The sequence below is a fragment of the Oncorhynchus keta genome, chromosome 30 (assembly GCF_023373465.1).
Source record: "Oncorhynchus keta strain PuntledgeMale-10-30-2019 chromosome 30, Oket_V2, whole genome shotgun sequence".
Lineage (NCBI taxonomy): Eukaryota > Metazoa > Chordata > Actinopteri > Salmoniformes > Salmonidae > Oncorhynchus > Oncorhynchus keta.
The window spans coordinates 47,908,969-47,932,764 of NC_068450.1; the positions used below are offsets into that span (position 1 = coordinate 47,908,969).

The window sequence follows — 23,796 nt, forward strand, 5'->3', positions numbered from 1 at the left end:
TTCAAAGTAGTGCACCAAATAGGGAATAGGCTGCCATCCGGGAAGCAGTCTATCACTGGGCTGGTAGCTTATCCGGGACGGTTTGCGTGGGAGCCGCACAATAGAAGAAGTGATTTGATGACACAACCAGTCTATTGAGATTAAAGGCAGTCTGCCCGGCCCGCTTAATCAAAGCCCCCTCGATCGATTCGCGCCAGGAGCCATGACTTACTCACCTCTCATCCTCTCTCTCTCCCTCCCTCTTTCTCCTCTCTCTCCTCTCTTACTATCTCTTTCTCGCTCTCCTCCCTATAGCTTTCTACTCTGTCTTTCTCTCTTCCCTCTCCTCCCTCTATCATCTATCGTCTAAGAGTCCCAGGCTTGGCCAAGGAGAATGAGACAATGTTCCCTATCGATTAACCAAGCGGCCCTGTACCCTGGGGGGACTGCAGGATGGATAGGCTGCCTATAGGGTGGTGTGTTTGTGTGTGCGCACGGACAAGTTAGTGCTTACATGCGTGCATGTGGTGGACATTGTGTACTGTACTATTTCATCACTAAGTGCAAATGTGTGTAATTGTCTGTGTCAGCTCAAAATTCAGTACAAAACAGACTGCATTTAAAATCTTGCTCCTTGGCCTGTATTTTGAGAGAGGCAGGGGAAACTAGGTCTCTGTGGTGAGACTTGTTTCATAATGCATGAGGAGAGGACCGGGCTGAGCAGGTAAACATCCCTCACATCAAATGGAGTGAGAAAAGGTAAGAGGGGGTAAAGGAAGAAAGAGTAAGGAAAGGAGGAGACAGGATTCCGACTCTTTCCTAACCTTATACCTAGAATGCCCGGGGCTAGGTTGAAAATGGATTGTATTTAGGAAGCACTTGGATAATAATATTTTTGTGGCTTAGAATGAATGCTTGTGGTCTATACATATTCTACAAATGAATGATTACAGTAAAGGTATAGGAAAAACAGGCAAACATCTGAATATAACAGAGGCATAAAGTAGATAAGTATTCAGTGTATAGAATTAGGTGTAATACTGAAACACAGTAAAATATATGTACAGTACCTGTCAAAAGTTTCCACACCTACTCATTCAAGTGTTTTACATTATTTTTTACTCTTTTCTACAATGTAGAATAATAGTGAATATGTGAAAACTATGAAATAACACATGTGGAATCATGTAGTAACCCAAAAAGTGTTAAACAAAGCATTTTTTTGCAGCCCAAATAAATGCTTCACAGAGTTTAAGTAACAGACATATACTTTAGATTTTAGATTCTTCCAAGTAGCCCTTGACAGCTTTGGACACTCTTAACATTCTATCAACCCTGGTGCGTGTGTGTGCGCTGTCTGTGTGTTTATGTATGTGCTATACGTTTTGTGTTTATAGGCATGCTCCCCCATTTAACACATACAGCTGCATATGTGTATGTTTATCAGTATATGGTCATGTTACGTGCCTGCATTTTGTGTGTGTACAGGCTTCCCTGTTAAACCCCACAGCTTGGAACACACAGCTGAGATCTGACAAAGTTTTGCATATCTTTGGTAACATTTGAGTCTTGGTTTTTCTGGGTGTTACATCTCAGACAGTTTGTCAATATGCTGTAAAGAATATTGGGGCTGCTGCCTGTCTGGTCTGATGCAGTTCAGTATGTACATGGTAGTCTGCCATCGCAAAGTGCTGAGTTATCATAGTCGGGGCTACAGAGGCACAGAACAGTACACACAGAGCATTCGGATAGTATTCAGACCCCTTCTTCCACATTTTGTTACATTACAGTCTTATTCGAAAATTGATTCACTAAAAAAAATCCTCGTCAATCTACACACAACCTCATATTGACCATGCAAAAACATGTTTTTAGAAATGTTTCCATATTATGTATGTGTGTGTGTGTGTGTGTACATATATATATATATATATATATATATATATACTGCTCAATAAAATAAAGGGAACACTTAAAAAACACAATGTAACTCCAAGTCAATCACACTACTGTGAAGTCAAACTGTTCACTTAGGAAGCAACACTGATGACAATAAATGTCACATGCTGTTGTGTAAATGGAATAGACAACAGGTGGAAATTATAGGCAATTAGCAAGACACCCCCAATAAAGGAGTGGTTCTGCAGGTGGTGACCACAGACCACTTCTCAGTTCCTATGCTTCCTGGCTGATGTTTTGGTCACTTTTGAATGCTGGCGGTGCTTTCACTCTAGTGGTAGCATGAGACGGAGTCTACAACCCACACAAGTGGCTCAGGTAGTGCAGTTCATCCAGGATGGCACATCAATGCGAGCTGTGGCAAGAAGGTTTGCTGTGTCTGTCAGCGTAGTGTCCAGAGAATGGAGGCACTACCAGGAGACAGGCCAGTACATCAGGAGATGTGGAGGAGGCCATAGGAGGGCAACAACCCAGCAGCAGAACCGCCACCTCCACCTTTGTGCAAGGAGGAGCAGGAGGAACACTGCCAGAGCCCTGCAAAATGACCTCCAGCAGGCCACAAATGTGCATGTGTCTGCTCAAACGGTCAGAAACAGACTCCATGAGGGTGGTATGAGGGCCCAGACGTCCACAGGTGGGGGTTGTGCTTACAGGCCAACACCGTGCAGGACGTTTGGCATTTGCCAGAGAACACCAAGATTGGCAAATTTGCCACTGGCGGCCTGTGCTCTTCACAGATGAAGGCAGGTTCACACTGAGCACATGTGACAGTCTGGAGACGCCATGGAGAACGTTCTGCTGCCTGCAACATCCTCCAGCATGACCGGTTTGGCGGTGGGTCAGTCATAGCGTGGGGTGGCATTTCTTTGGGGGGCCGCACAGCCCTCCATGTGCTCGCCAGAGGTAGCCTGACTGCCATTAGGTACCGAGATGAGATCCTCAGACCCCTTGTGAGACCATATGCTGGTACGGTTGGCCCTGGGTTCCTCCTAATGCAAGACAATGCTAGACCTCATGTGGCTGGAGTGTGTCAGCAGTTCCTGCAAGAGGAAGGCATTGATGCTATGGACTGGCCCGCCCGTTCCCCAGACCTGAATCCAATTGAGCACATTTAGGACATCGTGTCTCGCTCCATCCACCAACGCCACATTGCACCACAGACTGTCCAGGGGTTGGCGGATGCTTTAGTCCAGGTCTGGGAGGAGATCCCTCAGGAGAACATCTTCCACCTCATCAGGAGCATGTCCAGGCGTTGTAGGGAGGTCATACAGGCACGTGGAGGCCACACACACTACTGAACCTAATTTTTACTTGTTTTAAGGACATCACATCACAGTTGGATCAGCCTGTAGTGTGGTTTTCCACTTTAATTTTGAGTCTGACTCCAAATCCAGGATTTGGAGTCAGACTCAACCCTATTATTATATATATTTTTTAATTCAGACCTTTTACTATGAGACTTTAAATTGAGATCAGGTGCATCCTGTTTTCATTGATCATCCTTGAGATGTTTCTCGAACTTGATTGGAGTCTACCTGTGGTATATTCAATTGATTGGACATGATTTGGAAAAGCACACACCTGTGTCTATAAAAGGTCCCACAGTTGACAGTGCATGTCAGAGCCTAAACCAAGCCATGGGGTTGAAGTTGAAGTTGTCCGTAGAGATCCGAGACAGGATTATGTCGAGGCACAGATCTGGGGAAGGGTACCAAAACACTTCTGCGGCATTGAAAGTCCCCAAGAACACAGTCGCCTCCATCATTTTTAATTAGAAGAAGTTTGGAACCACCAAGACTCTTCCTAGAGCTGGCCGCCTGTCCAAACTGAGCAATCGGGGGAGAAAGGCCTTGGTCAGCGAGGTGTCCAAGAACCTGATGGTCACTGACAGAGCTCCAGAGTTTCTATGTGCAGATGGGAGAACCTTCCAGAAGGACAACCATCTCTGCAGCACTCCACCAATCAGGGCTTCATGGTAGAGTGGCCAGACAGAAGACACTCCTCAGTAAAAGGCACATGACAGCACGCTTGGAGTTTGCCAAAAGGCACTTAAAGGACTTTGACCATGAGAAACAAGATTCTCTTGTCTGATGAAAACAAGATTTAACTCTTTGGCCTGAATGCCAACAGTCACATCAGGAGGAAACCTGGCAAACCCTACGCTAAAGCATGGTGGTGGCAGCATCATGCTGTGGAGATGTTTTTCAGCGGCAGGGACTGGGAGACTAGTCAGGATTGAGTGAAAGATGAACGGAGCAAAGTACAGACAGATCCTTGACAGAAACTTGTGTGGATGAAGGTTCACCTTCTAACAGGATAACAACCCTAAGCACACAGCCAAGACAATGCAGGAGTGGCTTCAGGAAAAGGCTCTGAATGTCCTTGAGTGGCCGAGCCAGAGTGCGGAATTGAAAATCTCTGCAGAGACCTCAAAATAGCTGTACAGCGACACTCCCCATCCAACCTGACATAGCTATGAGAGGATCTGCAGAGAAGAATTGGAGAAACTCCCCAAATACAGGTGTGCCAAGCTTGTAGCATCCTTCCCAAGGAAGACTGCTGCAAAAGTTGCTTCAAAAAAGTACTGAATAAAGGGTCTGAATACTTGTGTAAATGTGATATTTCCATGTTATTTTTTCATGCATTTGCAATCATTTCTTTAAAAAAGTGCCTGCTTTGTCATTATGGGGTATTGTGTGTAGATTGATGAGGGGAAAAACATTTTAATGAATGTTAGAATAAGGCTGTAATGTAACAAAATGTGGAAAAAGTCAAGGGGTCTGAATACTTTCTGAATGCACTGAATGTTGAATAGTGCTGAGCAATTCACTATACACACTGTGTATATATAGTGTGTGTTGACACCCCTTCAAATTAGTGGATTTGGGTATTTGCTGACAAGTGTATAAAATAGAGCACACAGCCATGCTATCCCAGGAAAGGGCTGAAAATTGCCCATATTAATATACACTATATATATATATATATATATATATATATATATATATATATATATATATATATATATATATATATATATATATATATATATATATATATATATATATATATATATATATAAAAAGCAAATTAGTGGATTCGGCTATTTCAGCTATACCCGTCCATGCAATAGCTGTAGACAAACATTGGCAGTAGAATGGCCTTACTGAAGAGCTATGTGACTTTCAATGTGGCACCGTCATAGGATGTCACCTTTCCAACAAGTCAGTTGGTCAAATTTCTGCCCTGCTCGAGCTGCCCTGGTCGGTCAGCTGTACGTTCTTTATTGTGAAGTGGAAATCTCTAGGAGCAATAACAGCTCAGCCACGAATTGGCAGGCCACACAATCTCACAGAATGGGACTGCCGAGTGCTGAAGCGCGTAACTTGTAAAAATTGTCTGTCTTCGGTTACAACACTCACTACCACTAATACTCCAAACTGCCTCTGGAAGCAACTTCAGCACAAGAACTGTTCTGCGGGAGCTTCATGAAATGGGTTTCAATAACTGAGCAGCTGAACACAGGCTTAGGATCACCATGCGCAATACCAAGTGTTGGCTGGAGTGGTGTAAAGCTCTGGAGCAGTCAAACACGTTCTCTGGAGTGATGAATCACGCTTCACCATCTGGCAGTCCGATGGACGAATCAGGGTTTGGTGGATGCCAGGAGAAAGCTACCCGCCCCAATGCATAGTGCCAACTGTAAAGTTTGGTGGAGGAGGAATAATGGTCTGGGGCTGTTTTTCATGGTTCAGGCTAGGCCCCTTATTCCAGTGAAGTGAAATCATACCACTACAGCATACAATGACGCTTCTGTGCTTCCAACTTTGCGGCAACAGTTTGGGGAAGGCCCTTTCCTATTTCAGCATGACAATAACCCCATGCACAAAGCGAGGTCCATACAGAAATGGTTTGCTGAGATCAGTGTGGAAGAACTAGGCTGGCCTGCACAGAGCCCTGACCTCAACCACATTGAACACCATTGGGATGAATTGGAAGGCCGACTGCGAGCCAGGCCTAATCGCCCAACATTAGTGCAATGTTCCAACATCTAGTGGAATGCCTTCCCAGAAGAGTGGAGGCTGTTACAGCAGCAAAGGGGGGAACAACTCCATGTTAATGCGCATGATTTTGGAATGAGATATAAGACGAGCAGGTATTAACATACTTTTGATCGTATAGTGTACTTGTGTGCCTTATCCACATTGACTTAAATCAAACAAATCAAATCACACTTTGTCACATGCGCCGAATACAACAAGTGTAGGCCTTACCGTGAAATGCTTACTTACAAGCCTTTAACCAACAGTGCAGTTCAAGAAGAGTTAAGAAATGATTTACCAAGTAGACTAAAGTTAAAATTTATAATAAAAAAGTAACACAATAAGAATAACGAGGCTATATGCAGGGGGTACCGGTACCGAGTCAGTGTGCAGGGGTACAGGTTAGGTCATTTGTACATGTAGGTAGGGGTGAAGTGACTATGCCTAGATAATAAACAGTGAGTAGCAGCAGTGTACAAAAGGGAGGGGGGTCAATGTAAATTGTCCAGTGGCGATTTAACGAATTGTTCAGCAGTCTTATTGCTTGGGGGTAGAAGCTTTAGAGGAGCCTTTTGGTCCTAGACTTGGCGCTCCGGTACTGCTTGCCGTGCGGTAGCAGAGAAAACGGTCTATGACTTGGGTGACTGGATTTTATGGGCTTTCCTCTAACACGGCCTATTATATAGGTCCTGGATGGCAGGAAGCTTGGCCCAGTGATGTACTGGGCTGTTCGCACTCCCCTCTGTAGTGCCTTCTGCTCAGATGCCGAGCAGTTGCCATACCAGGCTGTGATACAACCGGTCAGGATGCTCTCGATGGTGCAGGGACATTACACATTCAATAAACATTTGTTAGGAGTTTTCAACCTCTAAAGTAGCTTAATATCAAGACATTTGTTGTGTAAATCCATCTATATGCCTCCACCGCAAATGTATGTAAAGATTAACACAAAATCAAAGCAGGAAAACCAGAAAGTAATTTTGGGTTGAAGGCATATAAATGGATTTATACAACCAATTTCATGTGACAAGGTTTCATCTTGGCATTAGTCTACTTTTGATGTCTGAAAAAACATCTTACACATTTTCGTTTATGAGTGTAATGTCCCTTTAACAAAACATTACATTTACATTTACATTTAAGTCATTTAGCAGACGCTCTTATCCAGAGCGACTTACAAATTGGTGCATACACCTTATGACAACCATGGAACAGCCACTTGCATCTAAATCTTGTTGGGGGAGAAGGGGGGTGAGAAGGATTACTTACCCTTACTTACCCTATCCTAGGTATTCCTTGAAGAGGTGGGGTTTCAGGTGTCTCCGGAAGGTGGTGATTGACTCCGCTGTCCTGGCGTCGTGAGGGAGTTTGTTCCACCATTGGGGGCCAGAGCAGCGAACAGTTTTGACTGGGCTGAGCGGGAACTGTACTTCCTCAGTGGTAGGGAGGCGAGCAGGCCAGAGGTGGATGAACGCAGTGCCCTTGTTTGGGTGTAGGGCCTGATCAGAGCCTGGAGGTACTGAGGTGCCGTTCCCCTCACAGCTCCGTAGGCGAGCACCATGGTCTTGTAGCGGATGCGAGCTTCAACTGGAAGCCAGTGGAGAGAGCGGAGGAGCGGGGTGACGTGAGAGAACTTGGGAAGGTTGAACACCAGACGGGCTGCGGCGTTCTGGATGAGTTGTAGGGGTTTAATGGCACAGGCAGGGAGCCCAGCCAACAGCGAGTTGCAGTAATCAAGACGGGAGATGACAAGTGCCTGGATTAGGACCTGCCGCTTCCTGTGTGAGGCAGGGTCGTACTCTGCGGATGTTGTAGAGCATGAACCTACAGGAACGGGACACCGCCTTGATGTTAGTTGAGAACGTCAGGGTGTTGTCCAGGATCACGCCAAGGTTCTTAGCGCTCTGGGAGGAGGACACAATGGAGTTGTCAACCGTGATGGCGAGATCATGGAACGGGCAGTCCTTCCCCCGGGAGGAAGAGGAGCTCCGTCTTGCTGAGGTTCAGCTTGAGGTGGTGATCCGTCATCCACACTGATATGTCTGCCAGACATGCAGAGATGCGATTCGCCACCTGGTCATCAGAAGGGGGAAAGGAGAAGATTAATTGTGTGTCGTCTGCATAGCAATGATAGGAGAGACCATGTGAGGTTATGACAGAGCCAAGTGACTTGGTGTATAGCGAGAATAAGAGAGGGCCTAGAACAGAGCCCTGGGGGACACCAGTGGTGAGAGCGCGTGGTGAGGAGACAGATTCTCGCCACGCCACCTGGTAGGAGCGACCTGTCAGGTAGGACGCAAAAACATGGAACGAGGAAGTAACTCCCCCAGATAATCTCATTCAATTTGAGGTGGAATTAAAGTGCTTTTGTATCACTATCATTAACTCATTAACTCATTAACTCAATACACTCATTTGACCTTTCACATCCTAATGGCACGTTAGGGGACAACACTGACGATTTGTTGAAACACAGTGGTACCGATAGCTTAGGGGTGGTAGGGTATAAATGGGCTTCCTTGTGTCCTATCATGTGCCTCCTCATGGTGAATGTATCATCTATTTACCAGATGGGAATAAAGGCTTTAGGGGAGAGAACCTCACAATCTTTATTGTGCATGTGATGTGGTTCGTCACCAAGCCTATCTCCGGGCACAGCTGAGATTCATAAAGCTTATTGAGCAATTAGAAAGAGAGTAAATATTTGGATTTAAATGTTTACACGGCTTTCTTCAGGAAATGACTGTTGCATATCTCAATTTTTCATAATTGATCTCTAATCAAGCATGATTGTGTTGTTTTCTGTTATATAGGTACACATTTCAGTGTGTACGCTGTGTACCAGCTTTGATGTAGGCCTAGGCTACACGGATACGATTTTGCTCTTTGTTTGCCTCATACAATTGCTTTATCTTTATATAGCCACAATATACACGATTTAGGCTACTATTTCCATCTAGCAAAGGATTGCGTATGTCTCAATCCGTGGCACGTGTTGTTATTGTAAAGTAAGATTTGAACGGGAAAACAGATCATAGGAATGGTGCTGCCGGAGGGACGTCTTTTATTGGATGAAACTATGAGAAGTAAGTTGCGTTGAGGGGCATTCTTCTCCTCGTGTAGTAGTTGCTGTATGGCTGCTCTAATCAGTGTTTTGTTATTTTTCCCTTTTCATGTTATCGATGCCTATTTTCGTCACAGTGTGTTTATACAAGCGACTCTGTGTCTCTCGTCCAAAAAGTGTGTGTGTGTGCAAGATATTCTTCTATTTGGTTCCCATAGGCATAGCTAATCGAATCGAGCATGAGTATGTTTGTAAGACAGTAACTCGGCAAACAGTTGTTTTTCCTCCTCTCCGTTTTCAACATCTCATTGTTATCCAGTGACAAAGGCAACCGCATGTTCTGCTCCTCATCTGAACCAGGAGCCACTAATCCACCTCCAGCTTCTCCTCGCTCTCCTCTTACACAGGAAGATAGAGGACCAGAGGACCAGGGGCACTGCTCCACTTAGACCAGAAGCTTATTGTTTCCATTTATTGACTCTTACGACAACACAGTTCCAACATTATGTGTCTGAGTTATAACAAAGTGAGTTATGCCAAAGTGAGACACTGGCTCGTGTCCCCAGGCCTGAATGTCAATGAAATAGTAGTATGTCGGATGAATTCCCTCCGTCTTTGTCGGTAAGCATGGACGCAGGTTTGGATGTGGATCATGTGTTGATGCTTGTGTGTGTGTGTGTGTGTTTGGGTTTGTGAATCTAATCGCATCCTCTGTCATTCTCCTCTTTCTCCCCAGATGGCGGACAAAACAGAATTTGGATTACTGCTTCCTCATGATGTACGCCCAGTCCAAAGGGACCTACTATGTGCAGGTACGAAACCTCAAGCCTCTTGCAGCATGCATCTGTTTACAGTGTTTTCTGTAAAGACTGAAGAAATGAGTATATTCTGCATAGTGAAATGAGAACCTTGTTCTGACATATCAGTGCTTGGAACGACATTGCTCGCAGGGCAGCCATTTCGCATAACCTTTGGACAGGTGGCACTCGGCAACAGCTATAGTCCTACAGAAGCTATCTAGAAAGCTATCGTGAGGGTGACACAGCAATAATATTTGCCCCAGTCGTTTCCCGCTGCTGAGGCTGCATTCCTGAGAGCCGACGAGCGGCTGCCATTTAGATTTTTGATTTGATTTATTAGGATCCCCATTAGCCGACGCCAATGGCGACAGCTAGTCTTACTGGGGTCCGAAACAGTGAAAAATTCATTACAGACAAAATACTTTAGAATTTACATACATTTAAAAACATGAACATGTGGTGTGTGTGTGTGCGCGCGCATCTATCAGTTACACATACACACAACAAGTAGGTCACATAGGATAGAGGCCTGAGGTGTTGCTTTATTTGTTTTTTGAAATCAGGTTTGCTGTTCACTTGCGCAGTGTGAGATGGAAGGGAGTTCCATGCACTCATGGTTCTGTATAATACTGTACATTTCCTTGAATTTGTTCTGTACCTGGGAAGTGAAAAGACCCCTGGTGTGGCATGTTAAGTGGCATAAGTGTGTGTGTGTGTAAGTTGACTATGCAAACCATTTGGGATTTCCAACACTAATGTTTGTTATAAAAACAAGAAGTGACGCAGTCAGTCGTTCCTCAACTCTAAGCCAAGCGAGGCTGGCATGCATGGTATTAATATTATCCCTCTGATTACAATGAAGAGCAAGGCGTGCTCTAAAAAACATTGTGCAGGTGTGGTTGGAAGCCGAAGAGCTTATATGAAGACCACACCACAACAACAACAAAAAACACAATATGCATTACATAAGTACAAAAAAAAAAAGGATTGTTAAAACACACAACAAAATCAACTCATTATAAAGGATTTGATCAGTAATCACGGAGAGAAAAAAAGAACAATACTTGTTTCGTGTAAGTGTGTGCATGAGCATTAGGCTATATGGAGGAGATTACTGAGTGGTTTGGTTCATCAGGCTGACCCCTAGTCTTCGCTTAAAGTTTCTGAGGGATGATGAGGTTTTGGCAATGTGAAGATTAGAATTCCAGAGTATGGTACCTATGTACCTGATTGAGAATTGACTATGTGATGTGTGGCAGGTATGATGGTATGATGGAGGTATGATGATTTTGTAGAGGAAAGTGCATAATTGCCGTACATTAATATCGTAAATAGACAAGCTGTTGAGTTAAATGAAGATGCAGATGGAGCTAGGTAATTAGAATAGGTGGCTAGTCTTCCAAATGTATTTTGTATAATGAGTCATTTGTGTAGGTAGGAGGCACATGTACTGGCCAAGAAAATATTACAGTAAATGAGATATGGGTAAATTAAGCTATATTATATAGTTAGGCAGCAAGCCTGATTAACCAAACCACTAATCTTTCTGATGATACCAACAGATTTCATCACTTTACTGCAGACAAATTGAATATCTTTCCAGGATAACTTTTCATCAATTAAAACTCAGAGGAATCTATTGGATGTGACTTGTTCCATTTCATTCCCACCAATTGAGACTCTGGATCGTTTTTCAAACCATATTCCTTATTCTTACTAGTGAATACAATAAAGTTGGATTTTTTAAAACCTGTCTGGCGCCAGTGGGATGGTAGCATCCCACCTGACCAACATCCAGTGAATGTGCAGGGTGCCAAATACAAACAACAAAAATCTCATAATTAAAATTCCTCAAACATACAAGTAATATACACCATTTTAAAGATAAACTTCTTGTTAATCCAGCCACAGTGTCTGATTTCAAAAACGCTTTACGGCAAAAGCACACCATGTGATTATGTTAGGACAGCGTCTAGCCACAGCAAATCATACAGCCATTTCCAAAGAAGGAGAGGTGTCACAAAAGACAGAAATAGCGTTAAAATTAATCTCTAACCTTTGATGATCTTCACCGGATGGCACGCCCAGGACTCCATGTTAGACAGTAAATGTGTGTTTTGTTCGATAAAGTTAATCTTTATGTCCAAAAACCTCATTTGAAATTGGCGCGTTATGTTCAGAAATGCATTGTCTCAAACAAACATCTGGAGAAAGTGCAGAGAGCCACATCAAATTACAGAAATACTCATCATAAACATTGATCTAAGATACAAGTGTTATACATACGATTGAAGATAAACTTAATGCAACCGCTGTGTCAGATTTCAAAAAGGCTTTATGGCAAAAGCACACCATGCGATTATGTTAGGTCAGTGCCTAGCCACAGAAAACCATACAGCCACTTTCCAACCAAGGAGAGGTGTCACAAAAGTCAGAAATGGCTTTAAAATTAATCACTTACCTTTGATGATCTTCATCTGATGGCACTCACAGGTCTCCATGTTAGACAATAAATGTTTGTTTTGTTCGATAAAGTTCTTCTTTATGTCCAAATACATCCTTTTTGTTTGCGCGTTTAGTCCAGTAATCCAAATGCACAAGGCACGGGCACGAAGTCCAGATGAAAAGTAATAAAAGTTCCATTACAGTTTGTAGAAACATGTCAAACGATGTATAGAATCAATCTTTAGGATGTTTTTATCATAAATCTTCAATAATATTCCAACCGGACAATTCCTTTGTCATTAGAAATTAAAGGGAACGGAGCTCATGCTCATGGCCGTGCGCGTGACTAAACTAAAGGCTTTCAGCCAGACCACTGGTTCAAACAGCTCTTATTCACACACTATCAACTTTCAAGCAGAATGTATTTTTTCTTAAATGCAGTGTATGATATACACATTTCTAGCTCTGAGTCTCTACTTTTATCCATTGTAAAATTAACAGCATTTCAAATTTTACTACATAGGACCGAATCCAGGTGGTGGGTCACATTTAGTCTCCTCAACTTGTTCGACAGCCATACACCCTTCATTACCAGATTCAGCTGAGGTCTAGAACTTAAGGAATGATTTCTACCGAATACAATGCTCTTAGTTTAAGAGATGTTGAATACCAGTTTATTACTGGCAACCCATTCTAAAACTGAATGCAACTCTTTGTTAAGGGTTTTACAGTCATTGACACGTGACTGTAAAATATACACCATATTTTTCCACATTTTGTTACGTTACAGCCTTATTCTAAAATTGACTAAATAAAATAATTTCCTCATCAATCTACACACAATACCACATAATGACAAAGCAAAAACACTTTTTTTGGAAATGTTTGCAAAAAAAATACAGAAATAGCTCATTTACACAAGTATTGCTATGAGACTTGAAATTGAGCTCAGATGCAACCTGTTTCCATTGATCATCCTTGAAATGTTTCAATAACTTAATTGGAGTCCACCTGTGGTAAATTCAATTGATTGCATGGGATTTGGAAAGGCACACACCTGTCAATATAAGTTGACCGTGCATGTCAGAGAAAATACCAAGCCATGAGGTCGTAGGAATTGTCTGTAGAGGTCCAAGACAGGATTGTGTTGAGGCACAGATCTGAGGAAGGGTACCAAACAATTATTCAGCATTGAAGGTCCCCAAGAACACAGTGGCCTCCATCCTTAAATGGAATAAGTTTGGAACCACCGAGACTCTTCCTATAGATGGCTGCCCGGCCAAACTGAGTAATCGGGGGAGAAGGGCCTTGGTCAGCGTGGTGAACAAGAACCCGATGGTCATTCTGACAGAGCTTTATTATTCCCCTGTGGAGTTGGGAGAACCTTCTAGAAGGACAATCATCTCTGCAGCACTCCACCAATCAGTCCTTTATGGTAGAGTGGCCAGAGGGAAGCCACTCCTCAGTAAAAGGCACATGAAAGCCCGCTTTGAGTTTGCCAAAAGGCACCTAAAGACTCTCAGACCATGAGAAACAAGATTCTCTTGTCTGATGAAACCAAGATTTAACTTTTTGGCCTGAATGCCAAAGTGTCACGTCTGGAGGAAACCTGGCACCATCCCTACGGTGACGCATGGTGGTGGCAGCATCATGCTGAGGAGATGTTTTTCAGAGGCAGGGACTGGGAGACTAGTCAGGATTGAGGACAAGATGAATGGAGCAAAGTACAGAGATGTCCTTGATGAAAACCTGCTCCAGAGCGCTCAGGACCTCAGATTGGGGTGAAGGACAATAACCCTAAGCACACAGCCAAGACAATGCAGGAGTGGCTTTGGGACAAGTCGCTGAATGTCCTTGAGTGGCCCAGCCAGAGCGCGGACTTGAACCCGATCAAACATCTCTGGAGAGACCTGAAAATAGCTGTGCAGCGACACTCTCCATCCAACCTGTCAGAGCTTGAGAGGATCTGCAGAGAAGAATGGGAGAAACTCCCCAAATACAGGTATTTGTTTGGATGACAAGTTGTCCTTTAATGTGCATGTGGATAATCTTGTGACAAAGCTTATATTGAAATTGTGTTTTTATTTTCGTAATATGACTTGCTTCCCACTTATGGCTAGAAAGAAGCTTGTTCAGGCAACTATTCTCTCTGTAATTGATTATGGTGACTTGTTGTGTATGCATGCAGCCTCATTTGTCTTACAGAGACTGAACTCTGTTTATGATGCATCCTTGCACTTTATTACAAATGCCAAGTCACTCACCCACCATTGCACCTTGTACCAAATGGTAGATTGGACCTCACTTTATATGTACACAAAGATACATTTGTATGTGTTCATCAACAAAGCCCTCTGTAGTCTGATCTCCTTCAACACCAGCAGTTACCATACCTGGTCTGCTTGGTGGTTGCTACCTAAAACGTCTTAGGGATAGGGGACAGTATTTTCACATCCGGATGAAAAGCGTGCCCAGAGTAAACTGCCTGTTACTCAGCCCAGAAGCTAGGATATGCATATAATTGGTAGATTTGGATCGAAAACACTCTAAAGTTTGTTTCTAAAACTGCTAAAATAATGTACGTGAGTATAACAGAACTGATTTGGCAGGCGAAACCCCGAGGACAGACCATCCAGGATTTTTTTTTTGAGGTCACTGTTTTCAAATAATTTCTATGGGAAGACCTATTTAATAGGAACCTGGTTGCAGTTCCTATGGCTTCCACTAGATGTCTTTAGAAATTGGTTGATGTTTTTCTTTTGAGATATGAAGAAGTAGGGCTGTTCTTTGTAAGTGTCAAGCCAAGTGGACTCTACTGTTTTGATGCGTGTGAACTAGAGCGTGCTTCACCTTGTTTTTATCCGGTATTGAACACAGTATATTCCGTCTTAAATTTGATCGATTATTTACGTTTTAGGATACCTTAGGTTGGATTAGGAACATTGTTTGAAATGTTTGGACCAAGTTTACAGGTAACCTATTAGATACTTTGTAGTCATGTGAATCAAACCCGCAAAATAAATGGACATTTTGGGGATATAAAGAAAGACATTATTGAACAAAAGGACCATTTGTGATGTTTCTGGGACATTTTGGAGTGCCAACAGAAGAAGATCTTCAAAGGTAAGGCATTTATTATATAGTTATTTCTGACTTTTGTGTCTCCACCTGCCTGGTTGAAAATGATTTTCATGTGTTTGTATGCGTCCTTAGATAATCGGATGGGCTACTTTTGCCGTAAAGCCTTTTTGAAATCTGACACTGCGGCTGGATTAACAAGAAGTTAAGCTTTATTATGATGTATAACACTTATATTGTCGTGAATGTTGAATATTGATATTTATGTAGTTTGAATTTGGCGCTCTGCAATTTCACTGGATGTTGTCAAATCGATCCCGCTTAAGAGATTGGCGCGCAAAGGGATCACTAAGAGGTTTAAGTCAGTTCGCTGCTTAGGGTCTTTTCAACGGTCTCCTTATTCTTATGTGAAACCAAGAGGGCAGAATCATCTGCATATAGGAACAGAGGGCATGAAGAGGCAGAGTCCATGTCTTTTATGTAGAGCAAAAAAAGCAAAGGCCCCAAAATGCTCCCATGCGGGGGGTACCACAATTTATCTCCTTAGACAGTGTCACGCCCACATTCACCCTTTGAACCCTGTTAGTTAGGCATGACTTTTCCCATAAAAAGGAGTTGGTGCCAAATCTTTGTAGGTCAAGCATCACCATACTACAGAAGTATCCCTTGTCAATTTCTTGCGAGCTAAAATCTCTCAAGTGTCGTAAACAAGTGTCGGTAGAATAGGAATGTCTAAGACCGGACTGAAGGTTATATAAAATGACAACACACAAGATTGACTCTGTTCTGTAGTTACCTTGTTCAACTTAGCTTTGTTTCTTGTATAAAGGAGCAACTCTTGCATGTTTCAACTCGTGTGGTACCTTACCATGTTGAATAGAAAGGTTGATGATGTGTGTTACATAATGTCCAATACGATCAGCAGCATCACTCAGGAATCTAGCTGGGATGTCATCCAGTGCTGTGGCTTTCTGTTTGTCAAGATCTTTAAGCATATTTGTAACATCTCAAGTTGAAACCTGGGGAAATGCTAACTGTCCTTCGGAGATGTCCTTAACTGAATATTAGATTTGAATATGATGTTTTCCAAAGGTGCCAGAGTAATCTGGGTGTTGATCAACAAGGTTGCTGGCAATGGAGTTGAAAAACCAATTTAACTCATTTATCAGCCACCTGTGCTCTGTAAAAGGTAAGATTACCATTGATGTTCAGTCCAATGCTTTTTGACTTTTGTTTTTTTGCTTGTTGCTAGGTCCTTGAGTCTTCCAATGTCCCTCGGGGTCGTTTATATTGTCCTGGATCTTGCTGTTCTAGAAGGACAGTTTTGTTTCGTCAACCAGCCTTTGAACTGTATTCCTTAGGTGTTTGTATTGAGTGAAGGAATCTGGCAATTTTGACCTCAGTCTTTTCGAGCATTGTTTCTCAAGGTGATGGAAGGAAGGATTTCCCTACTGATCCAGGATTTTGGCCTTTGTTTGATCCTCATCACTTTTTTGCGATGCCAGCTTGTCCACAGTACTGACAAATTTACCTTGGAAGAATTCCAGTGCTCTAGCCACACCCTCACTTTCCATAACAGTAGACCTGTCAGACTGTCCTAGCAGTTCATTAAATTGTTTTTTTTTGTCATAGTTTTTGAGGGATCTTGTCCTGATGGTATTGTGGCAATTTTTATCTCCCCACCCCCCCACCCTCACTTTCCTAGTGCGGTGTATTAAGAAATGGTCACTAATTCCTAATTCTATTTGCAATTATACAACTTCTGGATATCTTGTGTTATACAATAATGAGATCAATGTCAGTCTGACTGGTGTCACAGATTCTTGCAGGCTCATTTATCAAACGAACGTTTTGCAAAAGTTAGACAAGGCCTTGTACAGGGGGCAGCTCATGTTCACTACTTCAACATTTACATCACTCAGTAGAATCACTTCAGAGTTTTGAAAGCCACAGTGGGCAGTACACACATTTTCAAGGATCTCATAAATGTAACTCCGGGCTGGGGGTCTATACAAAGCCCCTGTAAAGATTGGTTTGCTTTTTGGTAATAATATATCCAGCCAAACTGCTTCCATGCAATCAAGATTTAAATCCATTCTCATATTAAAACCAATGTCTGCTCTGACATTAATGTACACCCCCCTCTCCGATTTCTTTCCTTTCGGGTAATTAGGAAGTTTTCTATTTCTGATTCTTTGACGGAAGGATCTAGCCAAGTCTCCGTGAAACATAAATCCCCTGCATTACTCTTTTAGGCAGGAAAATCTCTATTTTTGGCAGTGGACTATGTACATTAAGATATAAACAATGCAAAACCTCTGGAGGCGAGGGGCTTGAAAGGGTCTACCTCCGTTTGGGTGATATGTTCTCCTCATCACCAAGGAAGGCTGCTGACACTATTGATTGTGGGAGAGCAGACGGCGGACCAAAAGGTTAAACTCTGGTCATCTTCATGCAGCGTTGGGCCTCTGCCTCGAATGATAGTAACTGTGTAAGGAAACATTAAAACAAACGGGTTCAAATCCACAAATGCAACACAATCCAACATGCAGGTAACTGACAAAATAATGGAAAAACTTGAGTAAATGAGGGATACAAAGTACATTTAAAGCGAGTGCTTCCACACAATTGTGATTCCTGAGTTAATTACGCTGTTAACATCCCATCATGCTTAGGGTCATGTATTAAAATGCTGGTCAGTCCATTGTTTTGCCCATTATTTTGGCTATGTCCCCATAGAATGACAACGCCCCCATCCACAATTTCTCGTGGAAGAATAGTGTTGCATCCCTCCAATTAAGTTCCAGACACTTGTAGAATTAGTTACCTGTATCTGCAACTTCAGAAGGGTGCCCTCTACTTGACACTAAAACACAGACCGGTATAACAAGCAAACAGACAAACAAACCAAACAGGTGTATATAGTGGGGCAAAAAAAGTATTTAGTCAGCCACCAATTGTGCAAGAGAGGCCTATAATTTTCATCATAGTTACACTTCAACTATGACAGACAAAATGAGAAAAAGACATCTAGAAAATCACATTGTAGGATTTTTGATGAATTTATTTGGGATCTTTTGTTATTGACCAAATACTTATTTTCCACCATAATTTGCAAATGAATTCAAAAATCCTACAATGTGATTTTCTGTATTTTTTTCTTCTCATTTTGTCTGTCATAGTTGAAGTGTACCTATGATGAAAATGACAGGCCTCTCTCATCTTTTTAAGTGGGAGAACTTGCACAATTGGTGGCTGACTAAATACTTTTTTGCCCCACTGTATGCTTAAACACACACTCGCTCCTTGTTACTTGGCAGACTTTAGCCACTCGGATGGAAACGTGTACCTTCAGGCTATACTCAAACCTTACACTCCAACCCGAGCACTCCATTCTGCCAGCTCTGCTCTCTTGGCCCTCCCACCCTTACGGGGGTCAACTTCCGCTCAGCCCAGTTAAAGCTCTTCTCTGTCCTGGCACCCTATTGGTGGAATGAGCTTACCTCTGACATTAGGACAACAGAGTCCTTGCCTATCTTCCAAAAATGCCTGAAACCCTACCTCATGGATTATCTTGATTATTCCCACAGCTTTATTGCGGATAAATGTTCTTACTATGACTGAGATATGTGGTTGTCTCCCCAGCTATCTAAAGATGAATGCACTTCACTGTAAGTCGCTCTGGATAAGAGCTTCTGCTAAATGACTAAAATGTCAATGGAAAATGGAAACCGATGGAAACAGGCATGTTTATTCCACCACCGCTCTGGGAATAGGATACCGGCCATCTGTTGCAGCCCAATGTACAGTATCAACCTCGCTCTGTGTCCAACTCGCAAAACATGTATCCAGGCTGTCTCCACCTCGGTCCCCACATGCCGCAGGAGAACAGGGGGCGAGAGGGAAGCGCGTGAGATGGGAAGTGACAGGGGTTGCGTGGGCCCAGTGCTGGAGCCTTGCCTCAGATAGGAGAGGAGCGCATTATGCCACAGTTTATTCCTTCCTAATCACCTCACATCTGTTTCGTGACACACACAGAGCAGCCGTCACTTCTCTCAACGTGGCTGTCGAGCTGTCTTTTTTTTCTTTTCTCTTTTTGTTTTTGCGTTAATTAGTTGTATTTTAGAGTCGGAGTCTACACCTGTTGTTTACAAAGCATGTGACAAATAACATTTATTTGGTTGATTTTGTTGTCGTGTGTCATCTCCTGTTCAAGTCTATTGAAGCTTTAAAAATGTGATGCTTAAAAAAATAATAATTGTAAGAGGATAAAGGACAGAGTGTACTAGACCAGGTATTCCCAAACTGGGGGTAATGCTGTCAGGGGTATGCCACATAAAAATATGATTTTTTTTTAACAGTCCATTTATATTTTCTAACGGGGCTACACATTTGGATGAGTTTTCTTTCCTTGCCTGAATAGCCTCGTTTCACTGCCAAAAATAAAATGAAACCATCTAGTGTTCAGAGAAATAACAACACAATGTCAAATACAGGTAGCCTAGACAAATAATGAACATCCAATCACATCAACCGTTACTCTCTCACGGGAATTCCACCAATGGTCCGTATGTAGCCAAACGTAGCTGATGCTCATGTTGGTATCTGTACAGTTGTCGCAAAAGCCATGACAGGGAGACATATTGGAGTGGTAACGCATGTGCAAGCAGTTGCTCCCGACATCACTTGGGTACACTGCAGCATCCACCGAGAGGCTCTTGCTGCCAAGGGAATGCCTGAAAGCTTGAAAGATGTTTTGGACACTGCAGTGAAAATGGTTAACTTTGTTAAAGCAAGGCCCCTGAACTCTCATGTATTTTCTGCACTATGCAATGAAATGGGCAACACTTTTACAACATACAGAAGTGTGATGGTTATTAAGGATCAAAGTATTGACACGTTTGTCTTTACTGACCATAATTTTCACTTGTCTGACCGCTTGCATGATGATGAGTTTATCACACCACTGGCCTATCTGGGTGATGTTTTTTGCTCGCCTGAATGATCTGAATCTATATTCAATGTGCGGGACAAAATTAAGGCTATGATTAAGAAGTTGGAGCTCTTCTCTGTCTGCGTTAACTAGGACAACACACAGGTCTTCCCATCATTGTGTGATTTTTTTTTTGTGTGCAGATGAACTCAAGCCTACGGACAATGTCAAATGTGATATAGCAAAGCACCTGAGTGAGTTAGGTGTGCAATTATGCAGGTACTTTCCTCGACACGGATGACACAAACAACTGGATTCGTTATCCCTTTCACGCATCTTCCTCCAGTCCACTTACCGATATCTGAACAAGAGAGCCTCATTGAAATTGCAACAAGCAGATCTGTGAAAATGGAATTTAATCAGAAGCCACTGACAGATTTCTGGATTCGGCTGCGCTCAGACTATCCTGCATTGGCAAATCACGCTGTTAAGACTCTGATGCCCTTTGCAACCACGTACCTATGTGAGAGTGGATTCTCGGCCCTCGCTAGCATGAAAACTAAATACAGGCATAGACTTTGGGTGGAAAATGATTTAAGACTGAGACTCTCTCCAATACAACCCAACATTGCAACCTTTCAAGCACACCCTTGTCATTAACCTGTGGTGAGTTAAATAAAGAGCAAAATTATGGATTATTATTATATTATTGTTTGTGCCCTGGTCCTATAAGAGCTCTTTGTCACGTCCCACGAGCCGGGTTGACAAAACTCATTCTTATGTTTAATAAATGTATCGTACAGTGTGTGTGTGGCAGGCTTGCAATGATGGCAAAAAACAACATTTGAGAGTGCGTTGACCCTGGTGCTAGAGGGGGTACTCCGCTAAAACTTGAATGTTTGAAGGGGTATGGGACTATAAAACGTTTGGGAACCACTGTACTAGACTATGTTGAGTCATACAAATGTGTAATAGAGCTTAATTTCACATTGTCATTCATTATGTGTAATGTTTTCAACCCCTTCCAGAGTTTTCAATTATTGAATAGTCATGGCCATATGGCTGCAATCACAAAACCCCATTGCTACAAATTACTCAAATTAGTATTTAATTAAATGTAATGACTGGGAATTGTCACGTTAATGAGAGAAAGAAGCACAGAACAGAATGTTTGTCTTTATTTCACGTTTTTATTCTCTCACTTTCTCTCAGCTGGAGGACGACATTGTGGCCCGTCCGAATTACTTCACCACGATGAAGAACTTTGCCCTGCAGCAGCCTTCTGACGAGTGGATGATCTTGGAGTTCTCCCAGCTGGGCTTCATCGGTAAGCCTCGGCCCATGCCAAAATAGCTAGCAATAGTGCTACTGTTGAGTGTGTGTGAGTTAACAAGCGATGACTCGGTGTGTCACCAAGGCAACTTTACAGAGCTACAGCCAGAAGAGCTAGCCCTACTAGCGCGCTGCTGTTGAGTGCCTATGTGTGGTAAAGAGTCATGTACTGAATGTGTGAGTTAAAGATTTACGAATTAAGATTCTTACCAAGGCAGCCCCGAAATGGGGACTAACAATGAACCCCTAATTAGGACACTGATATTTGAACATAGGGCAAGACACTTAAACTTGAAAGCCGCTCGGCTATTCAAAGGCATAATCCTGAGTAATGGCAAAGGTAAGCTATTTTAGTCCGAAGGTTATGATCAAATCTACAGCTTGGCAGGAAAGTTGTTCCTAAGCTCCCTCCAACTCGTCAGAACTCAATTTAAAAGTACCCACTTTGAATTAAAGCCGGCAAAATTCATTGAAGCGTCAACCTCCATTTGACCTCTGCTGTAATGATACTGTCTAAAGTAATCAACTACTTATATCTTCCGGAATCTATCAGTGTTGGGTAGTTGGCATGTGAAAATACAGCACTTGAATGGGGCTGAAGTACATTTTAGAGTCAAGGCCACAGTCTCGGTTTGTGAGAGCAGTTCCAACATTCAAGTAAAGTGAGCTGGATGGGACATGTGGTGTGTTTTCGGGGCTGGTAGGGAGCTAGTTGATTTTGACCCAAAGTAAAGAGGTTTTGACAGCCAGCGCAGGGCCTGGTCCCAAGGTAAACTGAACCAAAAATCCCCTAGTTGTTGTTTCTGCAGGGTTTGACACGTGCTATACACAAGCATTCTAACGACACACACAGACTCACTGTCAGAGTCAATCGTTAAAAAAAAATGAAAATGAATAGCGACATCCTTGCCACTCAGCACTCATCTATGATTGAAACAAAAACATGTCACAGATTGATTTGAAATTATGAGTGGAAAATAGCCAAATAAACCCTTCTCTGATGGTGTGTTTTTGTCATGGGACTCATAATAGTCTGGCTGAAGCTGAATTCCACTTTCTTATGATTGTAGCCATTTGACATTTCTAACTTTTCCATTCAGACATCTAAGAGGGTGTCTTGTGACTATCTGCTGATCAGTAAAGAACAAATGACAGCAGCCACTTAAAGGCCACCAAGCAGCCACAGCTGTCACACATACACCCAAGCCATTGTGTGCCTCTGTGTCGTGTGTGTGTTCACACAAGTGACAACTGAGAGCATTTTTTTTTTCTCTGAGAAATGGAACAGAAAAATATTGGAAGAAGCGTCAGTGAAGTGATTGCCATGGACCAGGCATTATGAAGACACGACACTAATTAGACGAGTGTCATCCAACAGTAACATTTTACAAGGGTGACATTTGACCAAAACCATTTCTACACACACACACACAATATATATATATATACAGTGCCTTGCGAAAGTATTCAACCTTTTTGCCACATTTCAGGCTTCAAACATAAAGATATAAAACTGTATTTTTTTGTGAAGAAACAACAACAAGTTGGACGACATTTATTGGATATTTCAAACTTTTTTAACAAATCAAAAACTGAAAAATTGGGCGTGCAAAATTATTCAGCACCCTTAAGTTAATACTTTGTAGCGCCACCTTTTGCTGCGATTACAGCTGTAAGTCGCTTGGGGTATGTCTCTATCAGTTTTGCACATCGAGAGACTGAACATTTTTCCCATTCCTCCTTGCAAAACAGCTCGAGCTCAGTGAGGTTGGATGGAGAGCATTTGTGAACAGCAGTTTTCAGTTCTTTCCACAGATTCTCGATTGGATTCAGGTCTGGACTTTGACTTGGCCATTCTAACACCTGGATATGTTTATTTTTGAACCATTCCATTGTAGATTTTGCATAATGTTTTGGGTCATTGTCTTGTTGGAAGACAAATCTCCGTCCCAGTCTCAGGTCTTTTGCAGACTCCATCAGGTTTTCTTCCAGAATGGTCCTGTATTTGGCTCCATCCATCTTCCCATCAATTTTAACCATCTTCCCTGTCCCTGCTGAAGAAAAGCAGGCCCAAACCATGATGCTGCCACCACCATGTTTGACAGTGGGGATGGTGTGTTCAGGGTGATGAGCTGTGTTGCTTTTACCCCAAACATAACGTTT

The 23,796-nt window shown here is 42.6% G+C and overlaps 1 protein-coding gene across 2 annotated transcripts in view; it reads left to right on the plus strand.

Annotated features, from left to right (window-relative positions):
• The window catches only part of mgat4b (alpha-1,3-mannosyl-glycoprotein 4-beta-N-acetylglucosaminyltransferase B), a 215,805-nt gene that overhangs the window by 146,866 nt on the left and 45,143 nt on the right, over positions 1 to 23,796 (plus strand). For both annotated transcript variants that reach the window (XM_035744560.2, XM_052488489.1), the window contains exons 7-8: positions 9,782 to 9,857; positions 21,514 to 21,628. In XM_035744560.2, the coding sequence (XP_035600453.1) occupies positions 9,782 to 9,857; positions 21,514 to 21,628 (191 nt within the window). The remainder of the gene's footprint in view (positions 1 to 9,781; positions 9,858 to 21,513; positions 21,629 to 23,796) is intronic.